The following is a 12,602-nucleotide window of genomic DNA, read 5'->3' on the forward strand; positions in this document are numbered from 1 at the left end:
TGTTGTACATTTAGAAACTGCTACGAATAATTTATTTTCATCACATTTAACATTAAAATATATCCAAACAATAAAAGCATGGCAACACTGGTTGCAACCGGTGCAAAAGTTTCAACAAAACCAATATCAAAAATGCTGCAGCTGCAACCCTGAGAATCCTGTCGCCATTTTTAAGCCGTGCGCAGCATGAAAAACTAGCTGGCAGCAGGTTTGGCAGCCACTGCTTTTTGGGTTGCACCATTGTTCACACGTCATAGTACAAGAGTTGCGCATTTTTTTGTACTGCAGCGCTGCAAAAGTAGTGACGTATGACCATACCTTAACATCTATGTGGCACTGGGTACCAGTCTTGTTATTTCTTCCTGTTGAAAGTAGATGGTGGTGATTGGAGTTTTACATTCTGTTGTTTGTCCAGTGCCAGATCTGAGCTAGATCCATGTATTGAACTTTGGTTCATATCGGCCAAATGTGTCCAGACTGTTGTCTCTAATAAACTCAGGACCTGGAGCATTGAGGCACGTATGACCCCCCACGACTTCACCCCAGCCTCATTTCAAACTGTTGCAGATAATGATGATGAAATGGAAGGGAGTTGGAGAGAGTTGGTGTTATGATAGGAGAGATGGGAGTACAGAAATCCCTCTGCATCTGCTTTGTCCACACATATTCCACACATTTAGGCCAAGGATCGAACCCAAGCTGCCTGGATGAAAGACCAATGCAATAGTACTGAACCATAGACACAGCCTTGTACATGTCTTGTCACAAGATCTTGATGTGGCATTTTAATATTTGCTGTTTGTCTGCAGGATTTCCTGACAACACAAATGCTCGTGCAAGTAGTGGGAGAAGCCCCCCTGAGGCGAGAAACCCGTACCACGGAGGCTAATAAACAGAGGGACTTCTTAGGCACACCTGGTTCTTCTAGCCAAGATGAAACAGATGGACCGTCAACACAGAGCAACAAACGCAAGAGAGCAGGAGATCAAGATCGTGGCTCTGCAAAGAAAAGAAAGGTATGTATCACAAAAGACAAGTGAAGGTTCTTAGGAATTCAATCACAAGAGAACCATCCCAAGTCGGGGATACGAAAATGCATATTTAAGCTAATTTTTGTTCTACAGAAAGATTAATTTTTAGTCCTACAGAATTTATCTGTTATGGTAACAATGGTTATTAGAGAAGAAAAATTCGCTCCGGTGCCAGGGATCGAACCCAGGTTCTTGATTCTACATACCAAATGCTCTAACCACTGAGCTACATCAAAGTTTAGTCCATAGCACCAGACGAATCCCCTCCTCCAGTGTTTTTCCTTTTATGGCCTTAAGTAGATTCTTCGCCCAACAGTGCATATACCTAGTGTGGAATCCCGGCCACTAAGTCACTCAATTGAGTGCGCTTCTTGTATAATGACAGTTGACTTAGTATATGTCAATATATATGTTGAACATGGAGTAAGACCACAAAGGGAAAAACACTAGAGAAGGGGGATTCGATCCGATGCTGTGAATTGAACTTGGGCATAGCTCAGTCAGTGGTTAGTGCGCTTGGTATGTAGAACCAAGGACCCGGGTTCGATCCCCGGTGCCGGAGCGAATCTTTCTCCTCTAATAACCATAATAACCATAATTTTCGTTTGTTAAGAAACGTGATGATAGTCATTCATTTTGTTTTTCACTCGTTTACGAAATATATTGACTTGAAAATCATTGCTACTTATACTGCTTCTTGCACGCACTCGGATCCTTATAGTTCCCTGACACCGTATCACAGCTCTAGCATTAATACTCTAGTCTATTTCTTTTTCTCTTAACTCATATTAAATACAGTACTCTTGCTGAAATACAAATTCAGTTTGAATTTAAAATATGTATTAACTTTGTGACTCACTTTAAATATGACATTGTGAATTCTAAATGAAGTGGTTGGCACAAAGAGCCATTGAACAGTACAAACATTTTATATAGGCTGGTAACACAAACACAGACTGTTTCCAACATGTAACATTGTTGCAAAAGTGTTATCAAACTTTCTCCCACACCTCTGCCACGCGTATATTAGCATGTCTTTGAAAACAAGTGAATAAAACTGGTGATACACAACAGAATATAATGTCATTGAGAAGCCCTTATTGTGAAATGTGTCTGGAACCTGAGGCTCTATTAGCCGGAAAAATCTGCAGTGACGCAACACAGCATAGACAAGGAGCATAAAATACTATTTGACCACACCAAGGTCATTAACAAATCAAGCCACTACTGGGATCGTACAATCAAGGAGGCCATAGAGATTAAGCTGGAGAAAAACAACTTTAACAGGGACGGTGGACTACAGCTCAGTCAGGCATGGACACCGGCCTTGGACCAGCTTAGGCCCTCTTACAATCAAGGTCATGAAGCTCATGGACCGAGGACGGCAACTGATTCCAACCGGCGGAACAGGACTCGTCGCCTGCCAAACTTCACACAGGAATCCCAGGAGGGGCGGAGCTTACGAGGAATGATAATTCCCGGCCCCAGATTGGCCGATCCGCCAACCAATCCCGTATCACCTGAGACAGCCTAACATCTATATAACCCACGACTTTCTGTCGAGACACAACTTCCCTGAAGATGGCTGCAGAGATAGCAGTTGAAAGCTTGGAACATTCCAAAATTCAGTTAATTCCCGATTTACCACGAAAATCGTCTGTAGCTGCATTTAGATTGGCAACAGGCCATGATTGTTTGGCCAAACACCTGCATAGAATTGGAATATATCAGTCCCCTAACTGCCCATTGTGCAACTCAAACCAAGAAATGGATTCGGAATACCTCAAAATCTGTACTTCAGTGGCTGGCCATGATAATATCTTTGAAAAATATTGGAGTGCAAGATGTCAAATGACTTTATTGTCAAACGCCTGGCATTAGAAAACAACACATTCCAAAATGTTAACTCGGCTGATATCCCACGAAAACATATTAGCGAACCAACGCCGAGAAAGCCTCAAATCATACATACGTGTCTGGAATGTTTTCACAGATAATTTTATGTCTGGAATACTTTTCTCGACTTCGAATTACAATTTTATATTGCCTAAAAAAATACTCAACCAAGGGTTGTAAAAATCTTGTAGTTTTTGGAGGGATAATTTGTGTTTTAATTGTCTTATCATGTTAAGTAGTGTTTACTTCTTCATCAGTAAATATAGTGTCATCTATCTGACCACTCCAGAAGTGGTAGTGTGTGTTTCGTAACATCCGGGAGAAATACAATACATCTCTTAACCACCTTCTCACGTGATTTTTTGTCAGTTTACCAGACTTACTTGCATGGACTACAGTATTAAATGGCTTATCTTTGTCTACACGTTGTTTTACTTTAGGTCCAAATTCTCCTTTCGGTTCTTGAAAGCGTAGTATGTACAGTTGTGTTCCTAGACTTCCAGCTGCATACCTGTGGATTTGGACTGTATACGAATGAGTGAAAGATGCCCTACTGTATTAATTGAGTGAAGAAAAAAAAAATAGACTACAGCATTAATGCGGGAGCTGTGATACAGTGTCACAGAACTGTGGGGATTTGAGTGCGCGCAAGAAGCAGCATAAGTAGCATCGATTTTCAAGTCATTATATTTTCTTATCCATTGTTCAAGAATTAAAACAGAAAATCAATATCCCGAATTTAAAAGAAAACTTACAAATTAAACCAAACCCTTTAACTCTATTAAATATAGAATATAATCTAAATTTAACAGAAGAAATACTGAAATCAGAAGTAAACACTGAAATGCTGAAACAATTGTCTTTAGAGACATTTAATATTAGGTACCCTCCACAAAACTGGCTTCATTTATACACCGACGGATCCTTGATCTCCAGAGAACAAGATGCCGGTGCAGGTGTTACGTGCTGTCTCTTCTCATTTTATAGATCTCTTGGATATGGAACAACAAGTTTTTATGGAGAAATCATTGCAATAAGTGAATGTCTCAGGAATCTTCTATGCCACATCAATAAATTTAGGAATGAAGTTATATTGTCAGACTCCAAAGCAGCTATTCTATCAATAGTCTCTAAACACACACCTTCATCTCAAACAGCAGAAATAACTAAAATACTCTCTCAATTAATATCACTCAATAAAAGAATTGTATTCCAATGGATACCATCCCATTGTGGAATCCTGGGAAATGAGAATGCGGATGCTTTAGCAAAGAAGGGCAGCACTGCTACTTACAGACCTGTTACTAAATCTACGTATTACTCTGTGAAGAGATTTATTAAATCTACATACTTAGACTTCAACAAACAAAATTTGATAACACAATCTCAAGGGAAAAAATGAAACTCTCTGCATCATAATCCACAGTTAATTCCCGATTTACCACGCAAATCGTCTGTAGCTGCATTTAGATTGGCAACAGGCCATGATTGTTTAGCCAAGCACCTGCATAGAATTGGAATATATCAGTCCCCTAACTGCCCATTGTGCAACTCAAACCAAGAAATGGATTCGGAACACCTCAAAATCTGTGCTTCAGTGGCTGGTCATGATAATATCTTTGAAAAATATTGGAGTGCAAGAGGTCAAATGACTGTATTGTCAAACACCTGGCATTAGAAAACAACAACTTTCGGTCCAAATTCTCCTTTCAGTTCTTGAAAGCATATGTATAGTCGTGTTCCCAGACTTCCAGCTGCATACCTATGGATTTGGACTGTGTACGAATGAGTGAAAGATGCGCTACTGTATTAATTGAGTGAAGAGAAAAAAAATAGACTACAACATTAATGTGGGAGCTGTGTTACAGTGTCACTGAACTATGAGGATTCGAGTGCGTGCAAGAAGTGGCACAAGTAACATCGATTTTCAAGTTATTATATTTTGTAAACCAGAAGACACAGCCCTGCAGTATATACTGACTACACCCCACCTCTGGCTACTAGCAACAGGCATCTATAATGAACACCGATCAAAATACCCCTCATTTCTCGTGAAAAACAACAACTGAATAGACTACAGTGGACTTTATGTTGTCAGCAAACAGCTGGATACATTAAGAACATTGATTGATTGATTGATATTTTGTAAACAAAGAAAAAGTGAAACGAATGCATTTCTTACGTTTCTTAATGAACGAAAATTAGCTTAAATATACGTTTTCATTAAATTCAAGCAGCACGACCCGGAACGGTTCCCTTGTCAGATTGAAGGCGATCTTCTTCATGCTGCCTTGTCTTAAGTTCTGCCTCATTCTGCCTTCATGAGGCCCTGGAAGTTATTCTCATGCATTTTCCTTATTTTTCTGGTGGCTATTCTAGTAAAACTTCCTTCATACATTTCGTACTTTTCACACTTGTTTTTCCTAAGATCCCAGTAAAATTTCTATACTTCCTGTACTGCATAGCAACCTCATGGGTTGGTAACAATGCTGGTGACATAAACTTGAGACTTTCTTTGTGTATCTAGTTGTGCTTAGTAATATGATTAACATGAATAACAGAGACAGATGGCTTTCTGGAATAAAAACTGACTCTTACTAACATTGTGTGCTTATAGTTTCTACTACTGCTGCTACTAGGTACTGTTTGGTTGCTTCTATTACTTATGTTGCTGATCTTACAACAGTTATTTCCACTATCACACAGTGAAATCTATATTAAACGACCATTAAAAATTATCGGTTTGAGTGGCATTGTCGGTATAGTCCTGACCTATGCCCGAGGTTGCGGGTTCGATCCCGGTCTAGGTCGATGGCATTTAAGTGTGCTTATGTGACAGGCTCATGTCAATAGACTTATTGGCATGTAAAACAACTCCTGCAGAACAAAATTTCAGCATACCAGCGACACTGATATAACCTCGGCAGTTGTGAGTGTCGTTAAATAAAAAACGTAATTTAATTTTAAATTTCCATGTAAAATTATTGGTCTTTGAGGTCCACCACTATGGAGTAACAGTCTGACCATGAAAAAAGTCGGCCCAGGTTCAGATCCAGGTTGGGGCAAGTTGCTTGGTTGAGGTTTTTTCCGGGGTTTTCCCTCAATACATTAAATGCTGGGTAACTTTCGGCTCTGAACCCTGGACTCGTTTTGCTGGCATTATCTTTACCACACTCACAAGCAAACATTGTCATTGGGGCAGATAAGAAGTTACTTTTTTTTTCTTCCACCATGTTAGTAATGTCAAAACAAGTCTTATACAAATTTTGGCCACTCGAGCACAATTGCGAGGACAATAAAAAATAACTTTCCCTTGGGCCGTTTACAGAAAACACGATTTCATAGAGAGATTTACTGGAACAGATACAGCAATTGTTGAGCTATTTTTCAACATATTCCCCATTAGAATGAGACATTTTGTCATACTGTGAGATCAACTTTCGTATCCCTGTGTCATAGAAGTCTGCTGCCTGGGATCAGAACCATTGTGTAACAGCTGTCTCTGTTGATCCCATGTTATGACAAAATAATGTCTCAATTCCAGTGGGGAATATGTTGAAAAATAGGTCAATAGTTGTTGTATCTGTTGCAATAAATATTCCCATGAAATTGTGTTTCCTTCCTGTAACACCCCCGGGGAACTTATTTTTTTACAGCCCTCGTAATTGTGCTCAAGTGGCAAAAATTTGTACAAGCACTTGTTTTGACATTATTAACATGGTGGAAGAAAAAAAATTAACTTTTTTATCTGCCACTATGAAAATGTTTGCTTGTAAGACGCTAGGTAACTATAGCAGTTGATAAAGTGCCGTAAAATAAACCAATTAAAACTATTGATCTTTGAGTGGGTTGGTCGCTTAATAGGAGAAGGCATTTTACACAAATAATAAGTTAAAGTACTGTAGATATATAAAATGAAAGAACTGGGAATGTATTGTTAATTATAATAAGTTGTGTACAGGTATTTTTACAATTTTATACTGTAATTTATTCCCGGTACTTGCGTTTTAGAAAATCATAAATTATTGAACTCTGTGTCATTTTGTTACTTTTTTTTTTTACATTATTTCATTCTCTAAACTATATTTCAATATATTAAGAAGTCCATTTAGGGTAAAGGTTGGTAATATTGTGATAGTAATAATATTATGATAGTTCTTTTTGAGAATTTTTTTACAATTATACTGAGCAAGGGGAAGATCGGTTTTTGCATCAACGTATTAAGGGAATGTTTGTGGACAAGTTTCTGCACAAAACCGGTCCTTCTTTCGCTCAGTAAAATTGTAATAAATTCTCAAAAAGTACTATCATAATATTATTAGTATCACAATATTACCAACCTTTACCCATATGTTATTTTGTTCTTATATATCTTTCGGTCAAAATTCAACTCACTTCGATGGAGAATTGAGGCAATCATTTTTGCATTAAAATATCTTTTCTACCACATTAACCTCTTTAATAAAACTGTTATATTTAGTGATTCTAAATCAGCTATACTAGCCATTAATGCAAACACCTAAACAACAACAAGAATTGCTGATATTCACGAAAATATCGAACACATACAGTCTTTTCACAAAACAATAGTTTTGTAATGGATTTCTTTACACTGTGGAATTCTTGATAATGAGATAGCAGATTCCTTAGCAAAAAAAGGGCACAAGATCCAAGAAATTACAAATTCATGTTCATCATTCCAGTCCTCAAAACTTATAATCAAGAAAATCACCCAACAATAAATATATGAACAATTAATACATGAGAATGTAAATACGCAATGGAATAATTTATTAAACAGTAAAAATTTAATTCCAGAATGTTCACGAATGAAAGCTGTTACACTTTTTCGATTAGATATGGAACATGATTGTTTGGCTGTCCTATATAAAATAAATATTTTCCTACTCTTAATTGTTTATTTTGTAAAGAAGATAATACTATAATGGATATGACACACCTCAACAACTGTAAAAATTTAACAGCTACAGATCTGTCATTATGATACTGGAAAACAAGAAGGCAAATGGAAGAACTCCAATATGCCAAGCGCTACCAACCAACCAAGATTATAATTACGTCCAGCACTCAAGCCAATAGATCACCATGGCAACTGAACAAGATATATATAAACTGGATATAAAATGATTATAAGATGTAATAATAAGATTAAAGAAACAAAAGTAGTTGAACATTAGAATTTAGAAATCTTCTCACTATTCGTGAGTTGCCACAAGGGACAAAGAGTACTTAACCATAGAAATGTTTACAAGTTCATTGAACCATTAATTTTGTTTTGACAATGAAACTCCTACAAGTACATAGCTGCAAATACATTTTGTGATTGGTGGAAATATACCTAGTTTTAGAGAGGCAAGTGTTACAAAAAAGTAAATAATGCTAATGAACTTGGTTTCATTTCGAATATAGGTGATGCTTCAGGAGAGCAATTGATCCTTTCAATGCAACTAAGGTTACAATCGGAATAATAGATGTAGGTATTCCAAGCCTCTTAAACACATCTTTCATGAAGAGAGTAACGGTACCTCTTGCTCCAACCAGAAGTCCGATTACTTCAAGCTCTTTTAGCTGGTATTTTTGGAGGTAATATGGAATGGTAGGATTGTAGATATTCTATTTTTCCTTATCCATTTCTGCTGGCTGTTCCTCAATTGTTTCGAAACGCACAGTGGGATCAATTATGAATCCAGATCTTGTAGATTCCTTGAAAGCTATTATATCTATGCGCCGTGTACTGCCAGTGACGGAGAGACCATGTACTTCTTCAAAGGTCTTGTAATTGGCATCTTTAAGGGCAGTGGCTATAATTGATCGTACTTGGTGGTGTCTAGCGTTTCGCAGAGCTTCGCCGTGCAGACAGGATCCCAGGACGTGTGCAAGAGTTTCAACCTCGTTGTGGCAATGCCTACAACGGTTGTCCTGAGATCTTCCCGGCACAGCACATACCGCAGCAACATTTCCAACCATTTTAATGCCATCGCGCCATTCGCTGTTGGAGAGTCCTTCGTGTTTACAAATCTGTTTGTTGGCACCAGGATATTGTTTAAATAAAACTACGCCTTTCCCTTTCTGTGGATGACGACACCAAATATCAAATTCTCTTTTCCTCAGAAGGTTACGAATCTTTGTAGCATTTAAGAAATGTTCATTCTTATGAAATAAGGCATCTTCTGGAACAATGTTCAGAGATCACAAAAATTCTTTAATTAATATAAATGCAATTGAAGCATAAAGAGTGAAAAATCCTAACTATGGAATGTTAGATAAGATTGGAAATAATTCTGAGTATACACCATGTGAAAAGAACAGTTATTGCACAGCAAAATTTCGACCAGCTAAAAACTACAGTGCTGTAAAATGAATAAAGTGCTACAGTGGATGATTATGTGACCATATCATTTGGACATTGTTTATATTAGAAGCATACTGTTCACACAAGGAACTGGATTGCATGTGCTTGTGCTGCTATCTGCATTTCCACACATTTCTTCTGAAACTAACATGCCTGCAACATTGAGAACTCTTAAGCACGGCTACTGTCTCTGAACTTCTTTGCAACTTGGAAGTATTCTGATGTCTTGAAGATGTGGTCAGTAATATCTGACACTCACTCGGACTGATTCTGAGTTGTTTCAGGTGATAAGCAGATCACTAAAGCAAACAGAAGGTCGTAGTGCTACGTCTCCGAAATACGTGCAGAACACCTTACTTGACTATTGGAAAAAGTAGACTGGCAGAGAGTGGCAGTGAGTGTCTTCCATGAGGATGTAGTGAGTGCATTCCAAGTACAATAAAGTTTATACTTTTTGACTTGCTCAGCTTTATTTTGTAACCCATTTCCCATTGCTCCATTAAGCATTATGTGGTGCTGTGTAGATCACTTCCCATTGTGAACCAAGAGCAATCCTACAGTGGCAAAAAGATCTACAGTTTTGGCTTATAGCTCTTAGAAGGGGGCTCTTGAATAAAATGAAGGGGAGACTGTTGTATCATGAATCACTTTTCACATTTTATTTATTTATTTATTTTTTTTAATTTTGAGAAATTAAATTTTTTTAATCAAAAAATGCTTGAAATAATTATGTTGTTGTTTTCTAATGCCAGGCGTTTGACAATAAAGTCATTTGACCTCTTGCACTCCAATATTTTTCAAAGATATTATCATGGCCAGCCACTGAAGCACAGATTTTGAGGTGTTCCGAATCCATTTCTTGGTTTGAGTTGCACAATGGACAGTTAGGGGACTGATATATTCCAATTCTATGCAGGTGTTTAGCCAAACAATCATGGCCTGTTGCCAATCTGAATGCAGCTACAGACGATTTCCGTGGTAAATCGGGAATTAACTGTGGATTTTGATGCAGAGAGTTCCATTTTTTCCCTTGAGATTGTGTTATCAAATTTTGTTTGTTGAAGTCTAAGTATGTAGATTTAATAAATCTCTTCACAGAGTAATACGTAGATTTAGTAACAGGTCTGTAAGTAGCAGTGCTGCCCTTCTTTGCTAAAGCATCCGCATTCTCGTTTCCCAGGATTCCACAATGGGATGGTATCCATTGGAATACAATTCTTTTATTGACTGATATTAATTGAGAGAGCATTTTAGTTATTTCTGCTGTTTGAGATGAAGGTGTGTGTGTAGAGACTATTGATAGAATAGCTGCTTTGGAGTCTGACAATATAACTGCATTTTTAAATTTATTGATGTGGCATAGAAGATTCCTGAGACTTTCACTTATTGCAGTGATTTCTCCATCAAAACTTGTTGTTCCATATCCAAGAGATCCATAAAGTGAGAAGAGACAGCACATACAGCTTGTCCAAGTCAAGTCTGCGAGTGGGGATATCGGGATGGAATGTAGGGGCAAAACACAGTTGCCACATAGGTCACTTGACGCTCAGATTTCAACGTGTGCACATCGTTTAAATTACACTACGGAGCGCACGCATTTGTTGTCCTTGTCTTCAGATAAAGGCAACAGTTACGCTGCCTCCCCCCTCATGCAACTTTCTCTCCTACGCCCACGCTTGCCAATCAGAACGCCAAACCTCACTGCCAAGCAGAAGTAGAAGTACAGTCTATTTCAAAGCGTCTTAAATTGTTACCGCTCTATGATCTGAAGCGCAGTAGGAAAACTTTGCTGTCATATGAGACTGTACTGCTCTGCTCTCGTTACCGCCTCCTTTCACTACAGAACTGCCTCCAACTTCCCCTCTCGGCTCGCAGACTTAACTTGGTCGAGCTGTAACACCATTAAAGATTCTTTACAACTTCCTACAGGTTTTTTTTCTGTTTGTTGTACATACCTTGGAACATTGGATCACAGGGAATACAGGTGGAAATATAGCTCTAAAAACTCACATCATTCAAGCAATGTATTTCCCATCATTTGCAGGCTTCTCTGATTGAGATTTCATTTCCTAGAGGACCCATAGCTGCTTCAACAACTTTCTTCAAGGCATCCAGATCAATTGGGGCCTCTTAACTCCAGACTTACTTCGTGGCATGATCTTAAAAAAAAAAGAAAAACAAAAACCGATAGCATCATGTACCTTGGAACATGCCCCATGGTACAAGATATTTTGTGTTCCAGGGTACAAGAGGGTGTATGTTTAAACAAATATAGTTGCCTGAACTAGAGATGAGAATAAATCATGGAAATTAACATATGCAGTGGCGGTGCGTCAATAAAAGAGCACAAGAGCACGTGAACAGCTTGTTTCCATTAAAGCACAAGTAGTTATATTATTTAATACCGTATTGACGTAGTGGGGATGTATAATATCAGGATCAAGTATTTTAAACTTCCTGCATCTTGCATGAACTTCTTATGTAAACTTGTGCGTTCACGTACAAGCTATGCTCTTTGCAAGGAGTTTACAAGAATTACACACATGCGTGGGACAAAATTGTCTTTAATTGGCCGCTTATGACTCGTCAAGAGCACAAAGATTAAGTGAACAGTGAATCTAGCCTGCAGATGTCAGGTGCGTTCAAGTGCTATATCTTGAGGCAGGAAACCCTGGAGTATAACTTCTTTGGTTATTAGGTTTTTTAGTAATGTGTGAATATTCTAGCTATGTATACAGTAGGTTTGTACCATAATATTGATTGGGAGGCAGATTTGGAATCAGTGAAAATAAATGTGCGTGCCTTTGAAATTTAATAGACAGTTGTTGGTAATAAAATAAAGTAAGTGGGTTTTTATTTCGATTTTAAAATAGCTGAAAATACCCGAACTTGTTTTTGAAGTGTTATCTCTTTTCTAGGTGGCAACAGATGAGTGAGACGTGTAGATGTACAGAGCTTCAATTTCAACAGCAAGTAGGGAACTGGTAGATTGTGTGGTGGTCAATGTTTGTGGTTCTCTAGTGGACTGGACTGCAGTGTAGCCAACTGAATATTATGAATAGTCTACTTTCATTGGAGCGAAGATAAATTTGTGACTTGTTGTTATAGTTATTATCACATGTAAGTTTTCATTGTCATAGAGTTTTTTTTATTATACGATATACTTATAGCACTTCCTGTATATTATTTATGTACTATCAACACAGTATTAAAGTATATACTAATATTAACATTTTGCAGTAAGAGATTTACAACGAGCCTGGACCCAAAGCCTTCCGTTACTGTTTCAAAAGTTATTCTTT

The 12,602-nt window shown here is 37.8% G+C and overlaps 1 protein-coding gene across 6 annotated transcripts in view; it reads left to right on the forward strand.

Moving 5' to 3' along the window:
• Brd8 (Bromodomain containing 8) overlaps window positions 1-12,530 on the forward strand; it is a 67,731-nt gene extending 55,201 nt beyond the window's left edge. For 2 of the 6 annotated variants that reach the window (XM_069844039.1, XM_069844084.1), the window contains 3 exons: window positions 810-1,016; window positions 9,576-9,718; window positions 12,219-12,530. In XM_069844039.1, the coding sequence (XP_069700140.1) occupies window positions 810-1,016; window positions 9,576-9,677 (309 nt within the window). In that variant the 3' untranslated portion in view covers window positions 9,678-9,718; window positions 12,219-12,530. The remainder of the gene's footprint in view (window positions 1-809; window positions 1,017-9,575; window positions 9,719-12,218) is intronic. The other 4 variants (XM_069844047.1, XM_069844054.1, XM_069844066.1 and 1 more) reach the window with 4 other exon arrangements.
• The last annotated feature ends 72 nt before the right edge of the window (window positions 12,531-12,602 follow it).

The sequence above is a fragment of the Periplaneta americana genome, chromosome 2, assembly GCF_040183065.1.
Source record: "Periplaneta americana isolate PAMFEO1 chromosome 2, P.americana_PAMFEO1_priV1, whole genome shotgun sequence".
Taxonomy (NCBI): Eukaryota; Metazoa; Arthropoda; class Insecta; order Blattodea; family Blattidae; genus Periplaneta; species Periplaneta americana.